This window comes from Centruroides vittatus, unplaced genomic scaffold, assembly GCF_030686945.1.
Source record: "Centruroides vittatus isolate TY-2023 unplaced genomic scaffold, ASM3068694v2 contig_3134, whole genome shotgun sequence".
NCBI lineage: Eukaryota > Metazoa > Arthropoda > Arachnida > Scorpiones > Buthidae > Centruroides > Centruroides vittatus.
This window is the reverse complement of record NW_027122020.1, coordinates 58,536-81,058: the sequence shown is the minus strand read 5'-3', so window position 1 is coordinate 81,058 and position 22,523 is coordinate 58,536. Positions and strand designations below refer to the sequence as shown.

Below are 22,523 nucleotides of genomic sequence, written 5' to 3'. Positions count from 1 at the left end.
ATTAAAATTACAGTATTCAAACTCAATTATCAATAAAGCATCTATTGATTTTATATTCTTACTCAGTAAATATTGGGATTTTTTCATATATTTCTATTATCATCTTAGTTACATTCCAAAACATTTTCTATTTAATTTCATTTTTCACTCATATTAATAGATAATATTTTGGAAAATGTTCATTAACAGTAAGTGCAATATGAAATTATTATATAAATTTGATAAATATTTAAAAAAACAAATATAATCTAAACTTCATTTTGCCATTATTTTAAAATCATTTTTATTTGAAAAATAAAATAAATTTCATACAAATATACCTTGTAGCTTCATCCAAGATTAATATTTTAGGATCTTTTATCAATGCTCGAGCTATAGCAATTCTTTGTTTTTGGCCTCCTGAAACAGTTACGCCTCTCTCACCAAGAACTGTATGATAACCATGAGGAAAACTGCATATAAAATCGTCAGCATTAGCCAATTTAGCAGCATTCACTACCTGAAGAAAAAGAATGATAATCTAATATATTTATTAAAAAAATGTGTTATAAATGGTCACTTAGTTTTACCTCTTCATCTGTAGCATTAGGATGACCATAGCGAATATTTTCCATAATTGATGTTGCAAAAAGTACAGGTTCCTAAAATTAAAAAATCAATTTATACATCCACTTATAAATTAAAAAATTAAAATACAATAATCCAAAACAAATATTCATTTAGTCATAATACAATATTCTCATACTGATACAATCTCATACAATCCGGCACTGAAGACCATATACTACCAAATAGCGAAGAAAAAGGATATCCGCTTAGCTTTCAGGAGATGCCCAACAATTTTCGAGTGGCTTAGGAACGGAAAAGACGCTCCAGATAAAAACAGACTTCCGGGAATATACTCTATACCCATCGCCGACCACAGAGATAACAGCGAAGCCATCTACATCGGATCCACCAAACGCAACATACAGACGAGGATCAAGGAGCACAAAGCGGACATATTACACCATAGACAAAACACCGCCCTAGCAGTCTATTCATCCGATCCAGAAATAGAACCTCTTTTCACCCGTGCCGCAATCATTCACCCCACGTTTCGACAAGATCACCTCAAATGGCTTGAAGCTATATACATCTTACTCAACACCCGCAGTAACACGCACTGCATCAATTTTAAAAAGGAGGTCATCTTATCATCGGCTTGGGAAGCCTTTCTCAACAGATCCCTGATGTAGTGCTATACTCACATCGCGCAAGTCTAATATGACGACATCGGCTGCACGCAACAGCGTTCCAGAATGCAAATTTTTCTAAATCAACAGTCAACTTCAACGGGATATTTAAATTTTGTAGAACAGAATTCCATTACGCTTGAGGAAGAACCGACGAGGTTCGAAAACGTTTGCGTTTTACAGAGAAAGAGGAGAGAAGCACACCGGTCAAAGGCACTACAGTTGTTGGTTTTAATTTATTTTCACTCCGGTGTTGTTCCTTTATATATTCTCATACTATTTTGTGATTTAAAACAAATACAATTCATTATAGGAGTGTGCCACAATACTCTCGCCAACAGTATTAAAAAATCATAAGTAAACAAAATTATTAGAAGTGATTATTAAACAATTATTGTAATTGTATTAATTAATGTAATTAATTATTTATTGTAATTTAATATACTTAATGTGTTATCAAGAAAATACTCAGTTGTTTTATTTTCAATCTTTAAAAGTTCTGTTTTACAAGAAAAAATTTTAAATTAAAAAAGATACCTTTTCTAAAATTGCCAAATTATTAAAATTTATAATGATACCATATATTATTCATACATGCAATAAATTTTCTTTATTATAGATCACAAACATTAAAACATACTGTAGTTTTGAAAAGAAGAAAAATACTTTTTACTTATTAGTATTCATTAATAAATATTCTGTTTCTAAAGTGATAAGTTTGAATGTATGAAAATAATAAATACACTAGAACAGGAACAATTTATCAAAAATTAAATTTTTGTATTAGAACAATTGAAATTATAAACATTATAAAGATTGTAAAATGATAACCCTTATCATGAAATTATTTTTATATTTATTTTCAACGTTTTTATTTTATATTTCTTTAGACTACTTAATTAACAGCTATGTTGAAAATTAAGGACATGAAAATTAGAGAAAAAAGCCAGAAAAACTTTTTTGAAAATGAATTTATAAATTGGCAAATATGATTTTAAAATATAATATAGTTAAAAAAATAATATCAGTATATTGACAGTTTTAAACTCAATACATTCATTTTTAATCTGAAATTTGTTACTCAGCTGAATTATAAGATTGACTGCCTTATAATTTACAATATTCATTTGAATAAATAATTTTATTATTTTAGCTTTTTCTTCTTCAATGCATTAAATGTTTTAATCTGTTACAAGAATTAATTTCATTTATAGATTAATGGAACCTTTATCTTTCTTTTCTTATCTCTTATTCATTTTCATTTACATATCAGTATGTATTAAATCATTATTTTGACTATTTTTAATATTTTATATCTATTTAATTGTCCTGCTTGTTTGCTATTTGTCTAATGCTTGTATGTTACATTGTTTTCTTATTTCTTTACTCTTTATTTCATTTATTCTTAGCTTCCCTAACAATTTTTCTCAATACATTTATTTTGTTTGCTCAAGTCAATTGTTTGATTTTACTTGTTCTGTTTTTGTTTCATTGCATATGTCATAATAGGAATAATAACTGATTTGTAGATTCTCCTTTACATTTCTGAGATTAAATATTTATTTCTCCATATTGTCAAAATTGTTCACCAATATTTTCAAGAAAAAATGAATACAATTAAAATTTTTTCAGAATAATTTTCAAAAAAATATAATATTGGCATGAACCAAAAGTTGTGAGAGACATTTTCATCAATATTTACAGGAAAACATGAATACAATTAAATTTAGACAATTCTCCTACTTTATAATTAGTTAAGGGTATCATGAAGAAACTCTCTTGTCAAAACCATTTCTTGATGATGTTCATCAAATCATCATCCAATATGAAATGCTTTCTTTAGAGGCCTAAGATATTAGTCAAAAGGTCATCATCTTATTTATATGATATCTATCAAGTAAATAAGATGAGTGCTCCAGGCTTCAGAAGCTTGCACATCAATTTTCTTGAATGGTAGCCACATTTTTCAGCATATCAACCATTAGCACTGCACTGGACAGCCTAAATGCACTTGGTTGGTCATATCTTCATAACCTTTTCTGAACACTTGTAACACTTTTGATCAAAAAGCAGGCTCTGCAACCCTCCACAACAAAAAACTGGATCACAGCTCATTGATCAGTTTTGGACACATTCAGCATTGTTGTATTCTTTGTTTCCTTCCTGGTGCACTGCAAATTCACATCCAGACTAACATACATGTAAATCATAAAATGGACTGTGCCAACCATCAAGATCAAGGTTGCTATATTTTTGCAACAATTTGATTTCCTTATGCCAACTCTCATATTTTTTGGCTCAGGCCAATAAACTGATAAAATTAAATTTTATATTACACTTATTTTTCATATCTGATAACAAATATTCAAGATAATTAACAATGTTTATTAAAATTATGTGGCAAGCAATTGGCTTATACTGATATCAATACCAATTATCAATGTATTTTTAATATTTATCATAATTTATTTACCTTATGAAATAACATAATTAAGTGCGAATTTATAATTTGTAGAAACTTTTAAAAACTTTTAAATTTAAATAATGAAACATACTTGACTAATAAAGCCAATCACTTCTTCCCTTAGCCAACTAGGATCAAGAGTCTTTATATCATAACCATCTAATAAGATACTTCCTGAAGATACATCATAAAACCTTTCTAATAATGCAGCAACAGTTGATTTTCCTGAAATTAAATTCAAATTATTATTGTTAAATTTTATTTCTACAAGAAAAATATTTTCAGAAACTTCAAGTTTATTCAAATGTATATTTTATACTGAATACCGAATAAATTATTATTTGGAGAAATTATACAATCATTAAAAAATATATTATCGAGAGATAATAGAAATTTCAGAATTGTTAAAAACAACTGTTTTTGTATAAATAAATACTAATGATTTTTCCATTTGTTTAAATACATATTTATTTTTTAACTTTAAAACTTCCCACAAATAATAGAAATTAGTTTAAATAAAATTTACATGTTTTAGTTTCTACAATTTTCTACAGTTCATGGTAACTATTGTTATAACACGCACGTGGTGATTTGTGATCTAACAAAGAGATGACAAGAAATACAATAAAAACGTTTTTTATTTTCACCTGTGGTCTTTACAATAATCAGGATTCTTATAGATTCCGATGCTCCTTGTAGTCCGTTCGTGCTCTTGTACGATCAATTAACACTAAACCCATACAGAACGGTTGACGCGATTCCCGCGACAAAAAAATAAAAATAAACGATCAATATAAATCTACCGCGGTACAAAGAAGTCTTATATCTAAAGAACTAAAAACTACTTATGCTAACAAATAAAAAAGGGAAGAAGGAAAAGGATAGAGAATAGGACGAGTATATCAATAGAATAAGACAAGAAGGGGTACCCAAAATTGGTGAACACTCTGGTGGTGGTGGTGGCCGAAATATTTCTTTCGTGAGGGTTGAGGAAAAAATGACGTAAATATCTTCAATCAAAAACTTTCCTATAACTTTCCAGAATTCCTGAGATCAAAATATTCAGTCTTAGCTTGACTAATGTCTCTCCAACTGATGCTAAAACAGTCTGGAGAACACTACACTGCGTCTTCTTCCTTCGACGCCCCAGCTAAAAGTAGCTTATCCTTTCTTACTTTTGCCCTCAGGGTTACCACCTTTCTTTTGTGTTCGAAGTAGGTGACTCACCACCCATACTAAGAAGCTTCTAGAAATTGAAAGACAAAAGAATCGAGAACAAAGAAGGAAGAAAGTATAGAAATATATACATATATATTAGATATATACAAATAAATATTGGTGTACTACCACACTATTAAATAATTACTTATAAAATCTTAAACTTTTTCAAATTTATATCTTCTGTTTTATTTATATCATACCTATATTTTAACATAAAAATATATCAGAAAAAATAAATAAAAATTAAAGAGCTGAAAGAAAAAATTAAGGTATAATAATTCTTTTTCCTTGAATGTAAAGATAGAATGTAAAAGATAAAATAATGCTGTATTATAATGTCTCAACTAATCAGAATATCTCTTCTTACTAGCTAAAAAAATGTGATATGCGGTATTGTGGTTTCTAAGAATTTTGATTTGGAGCAGGAGTGTATCCAGGTGATGCTAATGGTGGTGCAGCATACTCTTGATACCAAAGCAATCAGTTTTGTTACTTTAAAATAAAAATCCAGCAATGAGTTGCTTAACTTTCCCAGCAACATTTAAAATTTTCGAAGCACCATCTGTTATCATATTTTATTTAAAAACTTTTTATATTTTAATTATTATAAAATGGCAAAAAGCCTAATTTTCAGGGTAGGGATGGGTTTCATAAACAATTGTAAATGCTAATAATGAGTAAAATCATCATTAAGTCTAACCTTACTTGAGATATGACACGACTCTCTTTAATAGCATCAATCCCAATACACAAACCTGTAAAATTTCAGAAATTTTCGACAAAAAGCACAGGCATTATTAAACTTCAAAGAGGGTGAACAAAATTGTGCCCCTCACACATCAATATCCATACATACAGAAAAACCCAAATTTTTTTGCATTTCTTTACATTTCAAAGTCCCAAGTCCAAAATGTAAAAATCTTAGGAAATTATTTTTGACTGATCACCATACTTTTCCTGCTCTGTTATATATAACAGAGCAGGAAAGTAAAAGTAAATATAATAATGCATACTGCATGACTTAAATTAAGTAAGATTAGGTAACTAAAATAATCCTAAGGTAATTGAGTAACATTCTTTGGAAACACCTTGTAAAAGTGCAGCCGTAATTTATTAGCAAATTCGAACGTTAAGGTGTTTTTGAGTGTTTACAGATGTTAAGAAATGCAGTCTAAAGAGAGATTTTTTGGAAATGACAGAAAATGCATGCCTTAGTCCCTCTTGAATCACTTTGAGCAGCATTCATATCCTCAAAATCTTAGACATGCTCCTCGCTTGGAGATATGATTATAATTTGTTAGAACAATTAAAATGAGTGCTTTTATCAGTATAATTTAAAATTGCATTAAAGTACATAGTTTAACTCAATAGTGATGAATTTTAGATTAATGTATTAATTAATATTCCTTTGGATTAGTTTTACATAAAATGTATTATGGAAAATGACATACTGTATCTCATTTTTATTTGTATAAGTGCATCATGTTTATTGTTTAAAGTTTATATGAATTTTTAATTTATGGCAGTAATCTATTTTTAAGAAAGATTATAGTTGGAATAATAATAATAATAATAAAGTAAATTTATAATAAATTAATATTAATTTTAAGAAAATTCAGTTTTAATATATATTACATTGCATTAACAAGGGGTTTGCCCAAAGTGTATTCAATAACTTTGATAAAAATTTAGTCACAAGTACTAACCAAAAGATAATTTTTTCATAAAAAAATTAATTGTTAATAAATACTTCTTTATGAGATACTACTGTGACTGGCCATCTAAGTACTCAATGGTAAGATGGTGCTGTGTGTAGCCATTGTTTCTTGGTGGATTCCATTGACATAGCATTGACCATGTGGTTTGTGCACAAAAATTTTTTAAATTCCAAAATTAATAGTCTTAATGTCACAAGAATGACATATGAATAATTTTATACATCAATAAAACAATTGACTCCAATAGTAGCTCAAGAAATTGAACTGAAATACCAGATTTTGGATAAATAAAAAGTCTCACTCTCTTTTTGACAATGATATTAGTCTAATCATTACTTTTAGATATAATATACATGTGCGTAATACCAATTATGAAATTGAAACTAAACAGAAATGGTTTAAGACAGAGTACAGCTCAATTCAAGCTCTGAAAAGACATTTGGGACCTTATAAGAGCTGTAGAGCATACCTATAGGAGCAAAAATGTCAAAGAAACCATACCTCTACAAGTGACCCTTTGCGAGATACAGCCCTCCCAAAATCAGAGTGTATGAGATTGTGAGTCACTCCACTAAAACTATCAAGTTTAACTACTTAGCCCACACACCCCTATGCCAGCTTTGAGTAGCCCAATTGACTGTTCATGGATTACTTGATGTTATATAGTTTTAGGGAGGCATGGGAGATTGCCTCACCCGGGCACTGAGATGTGAGCAATAGCAAGCACCAAAGTGCATGACTACATGCAGAGTGTCAGTCAAGGTGAGCAATAGCAAGTGTTGTGATGCAGAGCATGGAGAATAGGCAGTATACTGATACATGTTAAAAACTGATCGTTGGAGCAAATATCTTATGAAGAGTTGCATATACAGGTATGGTTCCTTTGACTTTTCTGTTTGTACAAGGAGGGTCTACAATTCAGGAGGTTGAAAAACCCCTCATTTGGAACTCAAATCTTACCCAGAGTATCTTAATAGAAGACCATCTCATCACAAAACTGTCAAATTCTCATTTTCTTCTAAGAGTGAAGATTATTTTGGAGACAATTTCAATTATTATTTAATTATTAGAATAAATTATTTAATTAAATAATTATAACAGTCATCTTTATATTGAAAATCCCTATTGTACTAACTTTGTCAGATAAAAATAAACAAAGCATTATTAGCAACTAATTTTTCGTGAAGAATTACCTTCTGGTTAATACTTGTGACTAAATTTCATCTGTGGGTACACTTTGTGTAGCCTCTTTTGTACGGTGAAAAAGAAAGTTATCAAGGAATAAAAATTTTAAAAATCATAAAAAATTGGTCTTTTTTATGGGTAACTAAGTAAATATTTTTATTGTAATATTACTGTTAAATAGGTATCCACTGGATTCCTCTTTGCATAGCTGTTTTCTAATAAGTCCAGTTGTGGTTCTAGCAACAAATGAAAAATCTCTATGCATTGTTTTTTCAATACATATTTATTATTCCATTTGTTGTTACAAAATGCATTTTCACTGTAAATAGCCCTCTTCAGTTGTAACTAATAGAATACAATGTCCATAAAGCTTCCATATAAACATCATAATTTCAAACATGTAGTGTTTTCATTACACCAGTTTTAGCTGCCAACAAATAATGAAATTCATTAACAATCAGTTTGTGCATTTATATGTATGAAACTATACCACCATTACACTAGTTGCATATCTGTATTTAAATTAATATCATTCAAATTTTTTATAGAATATTACTCAATTATAAAAAATATGAATGATATTAATTTAAATACAGATATGCAACTAGTGGAATGGTGGTATAGTTTCATACATATAAATGCACAAACTGATTGTTAATGAATTTCATTATTTGTTGGCAGCTAAAACTGGTGTAATGAAAACACTACATGTTTGAAATTATGATGTTTATATGGAAGCTTTATGGACATTGTATTCTATTAGTTACAACTGAAGAGGGCTATTTACAGTGAAAATGCATTTTGTAACAACAAATGGTATAATAAATATGTATTGAAAAAACAGTGCATCAAGGTTTTTAATTTGTCACTGGAACCACAACTGAACTTATTAGAAAATGACTACGAAAAAAGAAACCCTTGCAGATACCTATTTAATACAGTAATATTATGATAAAAATAAAGATTTTTTTTCTTCTAAAATTTATAGAATTTTCAGTAATTACACAAATTATTATTTTATTAAGTTTTACATAGTTGTATAAATTTACAAATTTTAATTTTAATTAAAATGGGCAACATAATTCTTAGTTATGAAAGATTTGGTATGTTTCATAATTGTTGACAGCTTCATTTTTTAAAGTTAACAGATGTATTTTGTATTACACAAATTCAATAAATACACATGTAACCTTCAACATATATGGTTAACTAGTTCCACAAATACATCACATATATTGAAAATACACATATCAAAGTTAACAATCAATGGAAAATAAATTAATATGTGATTTAATTTTTTGAAGAATTATTAATTAATTAAAAATTTTAGGCAAAATGAAGTTTCACATGAAAATAAAACAAATTATGGAAAATAACATTAATACAGAGTATAGTCTAAGTTTCCCAAAAAACAAAAATAAATAAAAAATTTTCAAAATTCCTGCTATGTAACAGTTAGCAGAAGTGGAAAGAAGGGACTGGTTCAATGTTGCCAGCTTTGAACTCTGTTAAGTTGGTAACATTGAACTTTCATCAGAACACATTTAAATTAACTGAACCCACATTGATTAAAACTAGTGATGCAACAAATATTCGGTTACTATTTGGCTGAATACCTAAAAACAGGAGTAAGAAATAACAAAAACACAGTAAATTAATCATTTTGGTAACTTTTATTAATGCTGAACATACATTTCAAGTTCAAGAAAGTGCAATTTTTTGCTTATTTATCTAAAAGATCAAAGAAAAAGTAATATAACTAAGTTATATTTTTAAGAGATCAAAAAAAAGTAACAAATCAAATGAAAAACTACTTATTTATTACGTAGTTTAGTCATCTATACGAGGTGTGGCTATTGAATAACAAGACTGACGCTGCTACAGAAGAAGCACGCATGTACCAAACGCCAGCAACCAACAGCCGTTTAGCATGAAGCCTTCTCTTTTGAATGCAGTACCTCTCGCTTCTGTAAACAAATCCGTATAGCCATAGCCTTCTTTTGCATTAGAGTTGTTTTTTTGTTTTGCCAGAAAAATGTTAAGTGTAACAATAGAGCAATGAATTGTTGTGAAATTTCACATGAAACTTGGAAAAACCGCTACTGAAACTTATAATTTATTGAAAGAAGTGTATGGCAATTAATGTTTATCGTGTGCACATGTTTTTGAGTGGTTTAAGTGTTTTCAAGTTGGCCAAGATGTTGAAGATGATTCACATCCAGGTCACCCTTCCACGTCAAAAACAGATGACAATATCAAAAAAAATTGGTAATCTGGTCAAACTATTAATCAACACGTGAAGGTTGATTAATCAACTATTTATCAACCTTCACGTTCTTGCTGAACTCCGTGAAAGAATAAGGAAAAAACAACCCAAACTGTGGAAGGACAAGTCATGGGTTCTCCACCAAGACAATGTGCCGGCTCATTCTGCATTGTCTCAAGAGGTTTCTAGCCAAATACAGCATCCCAGTGTTAGACCATCGGCCTTATTCGCCGGATTTTGCGCCATGCGACTTCTATTTGTTTTCTAAGGTGAAATCTGCATTAAAAGGAACAAGATTTGAGTCCGTTGAAGCTGTGAAAGAGAACGTGGCACTCATCCTGAAGGACAAGAAGACTTCCAGCACTGTTTCAAACGATGGAAGATTTACATGGAGCATTGTAGGGATAGAGGAGGGGTGTATATTGAAGGTAATAATAAGTAAATATGTATGAAATCAAAATAAAATGTTTTACAGCATCAGTCCCGTTATTTAATAGCCACACTTTGTATACTCGTATAAAAGAACAAGTCCCAATAAGATAATTAATGCAGAGCCAAAACTAGTAGTGCTAGAAACTTAAAAATTTGAGTGTGTGTCCCTTTTGTAAAGTTTAAGCATGCTAAGAAAAGATTTTACGAAATTCAACCCTAAAGGGGTGAAAAAAGAGTAAAAAATTTGTATGAAAAGTTTTACTGCGTGGGCACATTAATTAGACTGAAACTTAGGTCATAAAATGTGAAAAAAATAATAATTAATGATTTGTAAAGCATTTTTATGAAATCATCCCTTATTATAAATTTGAAAATTAAATTAACTTTTGTTTCATTGTACAAAATTATTTATCATAACTGAAGTTAATAAGTGGTAAGTTATGGTGCAGAAAAATCAACTTTTCCGCATTTTTGGGAAGTTTTCGTATGTGCGTTAATCAAGCCGAATATTCGGTATTTGGCCTCAGGCCGAATATACTATTTGTTGCAACATTAATTGAAACCATATATATCAAGGGTTACTGTATATTACAATGCTAAATTTTGTGTAATTCAATGATTTATGAGTTATGTCAAATTTTAATTATAATTCATTTTTATTTAAGAATAGAAAAATAATATAAAAATAACAAATTTAATTATTTACCTCCACCTGATAAGCCACATATTGCAACAATTTTTCCTGATGGTATATGGAGAGAAAAATCAGTCAATACATTCTAATAAAAAGAAATATTAATTATATATATATATTTCTCCTATATTTAAAACATATTTTACATTTAAATAGGCATATATTACGTATATATATAGGAGAAATTATCATGAAAATAATTGAAGATATGAGTGAATGAAGGTGTAATGTATTCATCTCTCATATACCACCATGAAGAGATTTCAGAAATTAAACATTGTAATACTCTCTGTAACACACTATTTTGTGAATATATTTATACCAAAATAATTACATAAAAAACTTGAGCATCAATTCACTCAAGATTCAAGACATTTTGTAACATAACACCTTCAACCATTCATGTCTTCAATTATTGCTTAATTATTTATTCTAATGTAATCATGAATTTTGGTTAATCAATTAAAAATAATTTATTACTGAATTATTTAATTCACTTAAACTAATAAACAGGTTAATGATCCAAAAAATATTCAGTATTAATTGTAATTGGTTTTTTTAAATTCATATTTAATTACTGTAATTATTGAGAAATGAAATGAAGCATGTAATGCAGTGGTTTCCAACCTGTGGGGCACGCCCCCTAGGGGGGCGAGACTGTTGCAAGGGGGGCATGCAGCTGTTTCCAAAATATCATTTTCGAATACAAACCAAAAAAGTCGAATAGGTGTCAAAAAAATGAATCAGCAAAATAGATATACGTAATCCACAATCCTCGCCGCGAATTTTTCGGGTACAAATGCTAAAACATCCATCTATACTCTTGCTGGAACGAGAACATCTCGCTTTTGCGTTTGGAGCTGAGCGCGCTTTGAGTATTTATGAAATTAGATTGTTAGAAAAATTAAGGGGGCGCAACAATTTTTTTTTTAAAGGGGAGCGCAGGTACAAAAAGGTTGGAAACCACTGATGTAATGTCATAATATTGTATATGCCAAAAAAAACAAACTTTTCAGGAGAGGTAAAAAACATACATATTTTCAAATTGACTTCTAAAGACATAACTTACAAGCTTTCCATAGGAAATTACAGTACTTAATTAAAAAAAAAAATCAGAAGTAGAATTCTGGTTCATTCTTAATTTAAACCTTGTAATTAAATTAAATTGAATTAAACATTAAAATTATAAAAAAGTGATAACATGCTTAGTTCCAGTAACAAATACTTCACAAAAAGCTAACCTACAGAACATAGATTTGTTAAACTTTTGATAATAAATGAGGCAGATCAAAACAATCTTGCTTGTCTTTAAAATAGATACAATCTTGGTGCCCAGTCATGAGAATTAGAAAATAACATGACATTTAAAAGCATAAACTTTGAATTTATAACAGCATTTTGTGATGACTTAATTGTTTTAAATTAAACAGAGTCAATGTTTTAATTATTTGTAAAGTAGAGAAAACTATTATCAAAATTTAATTTATTTAATCTAAACCTATAACAAATGACACAGAGTCAATTATAATTCATAGTGAAAGACAAACCTGCTAAATACTCTAGTAATTAGGATAACAATCTGTAGGCACCAAGTAGCTTTCTACTTTATTCATATTATATCCATATGATGAATTCTGTCAACTTTAATCGTCCTTTTCTTAAATTGTTTATAAATTATATTTTTTTTTCCTTTAAGATGTAGCAAATAAACTCTCTTAGATGCAAATAATCAGTCAAAAAGCAAATTTAAAAAGATTTCAACATAACGCACAAAAATTTTTGTTTGTCTTTAGTGAATTTATGCTAAACATTTTGAAGCTAAAAAATATTCCATTTAAAATATAACATGAAATTTAAATATATATATATGCAATGGAATTATGATCACTTGGGATTTTCAATTTTTGATAACAATAATTGGTTGATAACATTAAACAGAAGATAAAAAATTTTCATTATTAAATTAAATTTATTACCAACAATTATAATACGAATGTGTACACTTAATACAGCATTACATATTTATATTATATATGCTACGTTTCTTATAAACAACTGTTTTTAACTGAACAGATCACCAAATTAAACAAGAGAAATCATAACAGGAATGTTAATCCCCAAAGATACACTTCAAGTAAAGATCTACAATATATGAATTTTCTAAGAATTCTTGTCATGTCCTTACAGTATGTAAAAGAATGTATGCTTTGGTTAAAAGTAAGTTTTGAAGAAAAAGTCCATTTAGTATGAATTTTCTAAGAATCCTTATCATTTTCCTTAAGTGTAATTATCACAATTGATAACAATAGCCAAAGTTTGATTATAATACACAAATTATATAAAATTTGTTTAAGAAAATTTGCTTAATCTTTTCATTAGCATGCTTCTATGTCAAAAATAATAACATATATACCTATTCCTCTTTTTGCATGGTGGATATGTTCCAAAAAATGGTGCACAAAAAAGTACAGTACATATATCCTGTAAAAAATGCTTGATAGGATCCACAACTTCAATAGAATGAAAAAATAAGCAATTTAAAAAGAAACATGATTTTTTATTCTAACATCATTTATCATTATTATTATTTGGACATAAAAATGGTAAATACAAGATAGCATAAGAAACATAAAATCAACACAATATTCTCTGATGTACAGTACAGTACATAGAATACTGTAATAAGCTTAAAACAAATAAATGAACTGTTTAGAAATATGTATTTTTAAAACCAATCTTTCAACAAAAATAGTAACTTTTTTGACAACAACACAATTTTAACAAAAAGTTAAATTTAAAAGTTTGAAATAAACTATTTTTTCTGTGTAAAAAATTTATCATGTAAAAAGAGGATTAGTTTTGTTTTGTCAACTGCATTTTTTCAAAATTGCATAAAAATAGACTGTTTAAAAAAAGGGATAGATGTGTGTAAACACACACAGTCAAATGGTGGTTTTGCCATATATATAACAGTCATTGAAACTTCACAGGCAGGTACTGTCATGTCTTGTCTATTTTGTGTAATTTTTTCATCTGTTTGGGTTGTGGTACTACAAATAAAAAAATTTGGATTCATAAAACATCACTTTTATAAAATGGCCTGTTGTAAACAGCAGGCCATTTTGTATTATATGGCTGTAAATGCAATATAACAATACTTCATCTAAATACAGTATTATCAATTTTCAAAAAGATAAAATCAATTGTTTAATAAGTGTTTTATTCAGTTTTTTTATTTTTAACAATTTTTAAACTGGATCAACACCTCACTTTCAGAGAGCTAACATACAAATTTTAACTTACTGATCAAAAAATTAAGCAATCAGGATAAAGTCCCCTGGGAAAAGAAGTGACTCCAGGGAAAGAGATGCAATCATCCTCTGGTAATTAAATTAAAAATTTTGTTTTTGCTGGGATTTGAACTAACTTAGCATTTGAAAGACAAAATTTTTCTCTCAAAAATTTCATAAAGCCTGGCTCTCACATATATATATTTTAACTTGAATACAAGATTCTTAAAATTCACCAACTGAATTAAATGTAAAACACTAGTTTAAAAATTGCTTGAATACTCAAATTCAGCATTTAAAACTATTTTAATTTTGAATTTTGGCTAATCTTGGTCATTCATTAATAGTATAAATCACAAACTGAAATTAAAAAATAGAATATTACAACATAAATGTTAATACAGTAGAGCATCGATTATCCAACTTGACTGGGGTTGGTCGATAACTGAAAAAACGAATAACCGAAAAGTATGAAAAAATATATTATTAGTATATCCCATGTAATTTGTATATTAGTATATCACTATTAACCTACTTTGCGTTGAATTTTCATCGATGTTAAGCCTAACAAAATTTTTTTAAAATAATAATCATCACTATTGTATCGTTAAAAATGATTTCTTTGCTTTCCACAAAATAAAGAATTAAGCCCGGTTTAAATACTGTCTTCCCTTTTATGGTCAAGCCAGTGTTGCCAGCTAAAACACGCAAAAATTTAACAAAAATAATATTAAAGTAGCCAAATATTGTAGTGCCACATCACTAGCAGACATTTGAATTTGCTGACTAGAACGTGGTCGGTTAACCGATGTGACGGTTAATCGGGGGTCGAATAATCGATGCTCCACTGTATTCTATTTTAAAATTTTTAAAGATTAATATTTTAAAATAAGTCATTTTATTTCATCTTAATCATAAACAATAAACCTTCAAATTATAATTTTTTACTAGTAATAATATAATTTTTATATTTGTCTTATTAAGATTAATAAAAAAAAAAAACTAGACTTCTTTCAAAATACAGTAGAGACTCGTAAATCAGAACCCTGGTAATCGGAATCGCCGGTAATCGACACGATTTTCAGTCGGACTGTGTCGTGCTGAATCGAACGTTTTTGATACTAAATTTACTTCTAAAGTATAATTTTCATGTTTTTATATTCTTCAATATATTTATTTTGTTTGTACAAAATGCAGAAATAATTTTTAATGATACGATAGCCTCGATTATTATTATAAAAATTTTCGTTGAGCTTAAAATCGATGAAAATTCAACACGAAGCGACACGCAACGGAGAAAAATTCAACAGGAAGCGACACGCAACGGAGAAAAATTTGAACATTGGACAGGTTAATATATTTTTTCGTACATAAACCGTAATCGGAAAAAATCCCTAATCTGAACAACCCCAGTCCCCAATTGATTCCGATTTTCAGTTCACTACTGTATAAAAAACACTAATCTCATACAATAATATAATGTTTCATATTAATACAATACATCTCAAAAGCTACAATTTATTGATATAAATCAAAATCTAGGGTAGGCATTGGTAAATCCTGTCAATATTACAAAATTTTCACATCAAGAAATAATCAAACACAGTAAAAAATCAAAATCAGAACATCTCTGGCAAACCAAACTAAATAAAATACTGAATTCATTTGGAGTATCAGACCTACTGTTTAAAGATAATATTCAAGACTGGAAATACAGTTATACTTTGTTAATGGAATTTGCAATCTCTAACTCCATAAATAAAAATCAAACCAACCTAACTTGTAGTATTTACAATCCCTGTATCTACAAATTTTAAAAATTCCATCCTCTCAACTGTACATGAATAAATCAATTAATTTCAACGTAAAAAGATTAATAGCCCAACTATGTCTCAATAAATATTCTCTTTTCATCAATGACATCTATATTAATTTTTCGAACAACCATTGCACATGGTGTAAATCCAACAACTTCTCAATCCACCATTTACTACAGGATTGTCAAGAACTTGCAGATATATGAGACTCATACAATATTACGTGAATACTCCATTGTAATCCATCTTCTGACTTCAGAAATAATCTGAATAACCTCAACAAAAAAGACCTTAATAATCTATACAACTACTTCATCAAGATTGTAAAAATACTAGAAAACTAAGATACAAATTCATCACATACTAATATTGTAAAATTTATTATCTTTGCATTGTTACTTCTGTTAAAATGACTTTTTTGTTAATATCAACAACAGGCTGATATGAAAACCAATGTATAATAATTGTAAATAATTAAGTACTTGTAAGCTGTTCCAATACTTTGTACATTTTTAATTAAATTATGTACTACCCTCTGCAACAGGGATGCTTTCCCTTCTGCTAATAAAACTTCTTAGACCAATTTAAAAATTTTAAGCTGGTTTAAGAAATTTGATTAATTTTATTTAACATGATGCATAAACAATAATGATTATGAGAGAAAAACATTAAGAGTGACACTAAAAAAAATTAGTAAATATTTATAAACAACAACAAAGATTTTTCTTAAAAATTGTTTTGTATAATCAGCTTTGTGCTTAAGATGAGATAAACTATATTGTTCATATAATTTGACTCATCTCATTTGTCTCAAATAGCAGACACACAAAACAAACCTGATAGGGGCGAGTCGGATAGTGAAAAGTGACGTTATTAAATATGACATCTCCTTCCAATTCTTCTTTGGGAATTATTTTTCCTTTTCTTAATGGATGAGTTGGTTCCATATTCATATACTTAAATTAAATAATGAATGTTAATATTTACTACATTTAAATTATAATGTTACTTGCATAAATAAATTTTTTCCTTTACCTGAAAAATTCTACTACCTGCTGCAATACCTCTGATATAATATCCAAATAACTGTGAAAGTTGTGCTAAAGATCTATAATAATAAAAACTCAAAGCATTAATTTTCCATAAGTTGTTCTTAAAACATTATTCTGCCTAGTTTAAATTTAAAACAAAAATTATTAAATCAATCTGTCTAAAGAGGTAATTTATTTTGATTTTATTATTTTTAGAGTATTGCATATTTTTTTTCATATAAGCATTAAAGCATTTAACAGAAGCATTTAAGAATTTTCTAGTTGTGGAAAAATATTTATGTAGTCAATTGTTAACTTTCTAGCAACATCAAAATCAAAATAAATTAATCTTAAACTGATTAATTTTAAATTTTTTCCCCAATTAAAAAAAATACAATAGTTAATTAACAGTTCAATATATCAAATAAAAAATTAATTTCTTTAAATAGATTATAAAATATTTTATTAAAAAAACTCGGTAACAAATTAAGAATTAGAAAATTGTCATATATTTCTCAGTTATAAAACTTAAAAATTTAAGCTATTATTCATTTATTTGTATGAATTAAAGATATAAGTGTTAAATGATAAGAAAATGAATATTTAAGAAACTTTTAGTTTCTTACTTAAATATTGTAAATAGAAATAAAAGCAGATTGACAAAACAAAGAAATCTGTTTACAAATATCTCATAAAAATATGTCTAATTAAAAAACTGATGAAAATTAAGTTTCTTATTTTTGTGGGACTTTTTCAATTTCATAAAAATTAAGCCACCCCTTGCCTCCTTATAAGGATGGAGACAACTTTAGAATTTTTCATGGGATCCCCATTTATTCTACTTTCAGATTCTCAATTAAAGAATAATAAGGTTTTATTTAAAACGTTTTTCAAAAACAATAATTTCCAAAAATGTAAAGAGTTTGGGTTGCAATTTTCAAATTGCAGATTTATTTCTATGTACATAATAGTTTGTGGTTATGTACAAGCTTTTGGTGTATTTGCTATTTATATACAATAATGAATTTAACATTTATCATATTTTATAAATAAAATATTTATTTATTGACTATAAACTTTTAAATATATTAAAATTTAAAAATTACTTTTGTACTGTTTGAGTTGCAACAAGAAAAGACATTAAACTTCCTGGAGTAATTTCTTGTGAAGACATCATAAATCCACCAGTAAATAAAACTCCCAAAATTATTCCTATGCAAATTAATTTAAAATAATAAGCATAATAAATTTAAAATAAAAAATGTAAAATGATTTACTGTTTAAAAGAATAACAACATGAAAAATGAAAATGGTACATAACTAAACAACAGGACAATATCTAAAATCAAATATAATTTATTTAAACTCATCAAATATCATTTCGTGAATAAATTTTTAAAATATAACCAATTTAAACAAATCAAATTGTAAGATCAGAAGGAGTTGGCTATTAATATAATTGAATAACTATATAAATTAATGGGAAACACTTCATTTATCACAATAAAATTATATAGAAATAAATTTTGAAACCAATTTTAAATTTGAATCAAAATTTTATTTTAAAAGTTATTAATTAATTAAATATAATTCGTTATTAATAAATAGACATCTACAGCATTTTTAAAAATAAAAATCAATGTTTAATACCAGAAATGTATTCAACTACACAGAAGAAATTCAAATTTTATGCCATTTAAGAAATGAAAAGACAAACAGTTATCATAAAAAGCCAATGTTCACATAATCCTTTTCAGATATTTTTATATACTGTTTATGTTGTGTAGATAAACATAACAAAAACATTAGGTCAGTAACTTGTAATTATTCAGCACAGAAGTTTTTCTGAATTTACAATGAGAATACTAAGAATTAATCTCAGGTTAAGTGAGAAGTTCTCACTTGAGATTTTATAGAATAAAGCAGATAAACTCATGCTTTTATCTTTATTATTCCAGGAAGTATAAAAGTATTTTAAATCTGGACCAAGCAACTAATTCATGAACCTGGATATCAAGCAAATGATCAAAGGAAAGATTCAATCATTTTCAAATTAAAGCAAATATATTCTATACTTAACTTCTTTCAATTCATCGGCATTTATAAACACCAAGCAATATTTAATTTTTTCTACAGTCCCTATTTGTAATTTAGTTCTCACAGGCTCTTAGTATTATCTTCAGAATCCATGCTATATTTATGTAATATTTTGCTAGGTGTGAGATGGCAACACTAAGAACATTTTTTAAGATGGCAACTGAAAGAATTTTCTGAAGGAGATGAATTGAATTTCAGCTTGTGTTATTAGTTTATCAATTATTTGTTAATCATATCATGGTGGCTTTAATAATAATATATTATGTTGTCAGTGGTCACTGTAAATACTGTGAGGTCCTGGACAGGCCAGAACCTCACTAAAATTCAAATCAAAATTATTATTTTAAAAAGAGAAAAAAATAGAAACTAGAAAAAATCTGTTTTAAAGATGCGACACAATGTCATTAGTCCTAAGATCAACGATCTCCAGTTGGGAGATCAAATTCTCCTTTAAATTTGACCTCTCCCATAATCCAAGTTGGTATGTTGTTATGCTTAGTAACAAGTGAACAGCCACTCGGAGAGCAAGGATGAGGAAAAACGGCCAATCGGGATGGGCAATCAAAGGCAAAAAGTTATAAAAATCCCAATCTTGAAGAACATGTGGGCCATTGTCATCAATTGTTATTGTCATCATCATTGATCATTATCACCTTTGTCATCATCAGCAGCTCAGTTCAGCTCAGGACAGACAGTAACACCATACAGCCCAGCATACATAAAGCCAAGACAGTGTCAACACACTACAACAGTTTATCTTAACTGTACCTACAGACAGAATTGTGTAATCAGAGCGAACACAAGATTGCTTCTCAACAACTGTCAACTGTCTCATCAAAAATCATGTTTGTCAAACATCAAGCCAAGTTCTCAGTGAACAACTTGATATGGCCCCAGGCTATGCCATTACCAGTGCCAACACCACTGATACATCATGCAAGATTATACCCAGCTGTGAAAGAACTTTTGGACCTGTTTAGGTCAGTTTAAACAGAAACCCTCATACATTGATGTAAAAGACTTTCAGTTAAATAAACACATTGTATGTAAAAGTACTTGTTGTCTGTGCCTCTACAACCACCACCCATATACAAAAAAGACCCTTGACTATTTCTGATATGAAAGTAATGATTCCCCCATCAGATAATCTACAATACCATTGAGTTATAAGGAGAGTCATAGGCTTAGCATGATGCTTTTATACATACACAATGAAGGAAATATCACATTAATACTTTATAATAAAAATAATTGTTAATATTAGTACAGATATTTTAAAGGATTTTTTAGTACCAGTACTACTAATATTTACATATGCTTTTGTCGTAATAACATATACTAACTTTATGTTAGTTTGCACATATTCATTACAGGCACTCCCCTACTTATGAACAAGTTAGGTTTCCAAGGTTTTTGTCATACATTAAAAACTAACCTAAAAAGTACATCTGTACACAGAATAACCATTTATTGTTAGTGTTTGAACCTTCAATGTAATTAATAGAATATATTACATTCATTTACCCACTCACTACTGCTTACTAGCAGGTATTTCAAATATGGTTTTTTACCTAATGCACTTAGTTTTATAATTTCTTGTTTAGTTTCCACAGTAATAGAGTTTATCTCCACTGCTATATTTACTATTATGTCTTTAGTGTATTTTTAAAGCATTAGGGGGTCCACTAGTGGTTTAGTGGATAAAATCACTGAACACTAGTAGTTGGCCAACACTTGCACTTTAGCAATAGGCTGGACACACAGAGTTTTCCAAGTTTTCTTCACACTAGTAACACCAAAATAGGGGCCAGTTTCCAACAGAAAGTCAGGAGACATCCGAGCAGCAAAGGAGGCATCCCTCAGCAGATTGCCCACATGTCACATTGCTAAATACAAATAAACTTAAACCTAAATCTACAAGTTTTAATCATAAAAGTTTATAAAAATTGCAAATAGCAAAAAATGCCATTACTCCAATGTTAACAACTTCAATGCCATTTTACAAGTAAAACAATGGAAACTCAGAATTCCCACAAAAGCAAAAAATATGCAACAGAAATAAATCTACATTAATTATTTATTAAAAATTTATTATTTATTACTGGCCAAAGATTGACGTTCAATGACACCCATGAGAAACAAGAGAACTTCAGAATCTGTGCAAAATTAAAATTTTAGACATTTGGTCAAATTGTTCATAAGTCTGAAAGTTTGTAATATGAACATTGATAAGTAGGGAAGGACCTGTATTATTAAAAATTTTGGTTTATTTATTGCTACAGGAGACCATTACACATTACTGAAGCAATTATTATAGCAAAAGAAAGTGAGGACAATCTTGATGATGATGGATATCAGATGATTGTGATTAGAATGAGGAGGATTACCAAACCAGTAAATCAGATAGTTATGAAGTGAAGCAGATTCCCTCATTTAAGTGAAATGGCAGGTAAAAGATATTACTACTCCAAATAATGAATTGAAAGAAAAGAAAGTGCTTGCTTTAGAATAAAGAAGAAATTGTACTGTCTTTTGGCATTAGTATTTATTTGATGAATTAAATACATGCAAGTACTTTAGACATTGCTTGCTTTAGAAAACAGATTTGATCACAATAACAATTCTGCCATAATAAGAATTATTTTCAGCTGTTTTTTGATGATGAGTTCATCAGCATCATTATGTTTCAAATTAATTTGTATATAACACAGAAAAAAAGAAGCCTACAAAGCTCACTTGTGAAGAAATTATTTCTTTGGGAATAATTTTGTATATGAACATTGTGAGATTGTGATCAAACAAAAATATTGGACAAGAGGTACTACATATAATCATATGATAGGTGATGTGATAGGTTTACATTGTGATAAAAACTGATAAATCTTATCAATTTTTATCACAATGTAAAGAAGTATCTTTATTTAGCAATTCATATAGTATACGTGTGTGTTATAAATGCTTGGATTTTGAAGGAATTTGCAGGTGAGACATATTCACTTGACAATTTCAAAATGGAAATGCAAGGTCACTTTTAGTGACAGCAGATTATGGGAAGAAAATCTTGAAGATATAC

General features: G+C 28.3%; 1 protein-coding gene across 1 annotated transcript in view; it reads right to left on the bottom strand.

Moving 5' to 3' along the window:
* LOC136973326 (mitochondrial potassium channel ATP-binding subunit-like) overlaps window positions 1-22,523 on the bottom strand; it is a 55,584-nt gene that overhangs the window by 5,715 nt on the left and 27,346 nt on the right. Inside the window, exons 9-15 of the mRNA XM_067268060.1 lie at window positions 18,460-18,565; window positions 17,358-17,430; window positions 17,159-17,278; window positions 11,228-11,300; window positions 3,791-3,924; window positions 570-641; window positions 321-499 (exon numbers count right to left, since the gene is read on the bottom strand). Coding sequence (XP_067124161.1) covers window positions 321-499; window positions 570-641; window positions 3,791-3,924; window positions 11,228-11,300; window positions 17,159-17,278; window positions 17,358-17,430; window positions 18,460-18,565 — 757 coding nt within the window. The remainder of the gene's footprint in view (window positions 1-320; window positions 500-569; window positions 642-3,790; window positions 3,925-11,227; window positions 11,301-17,158; window positions 17,279-17,357; window positions 17,431-18,459; window positions 18,566-22,523) is intronic.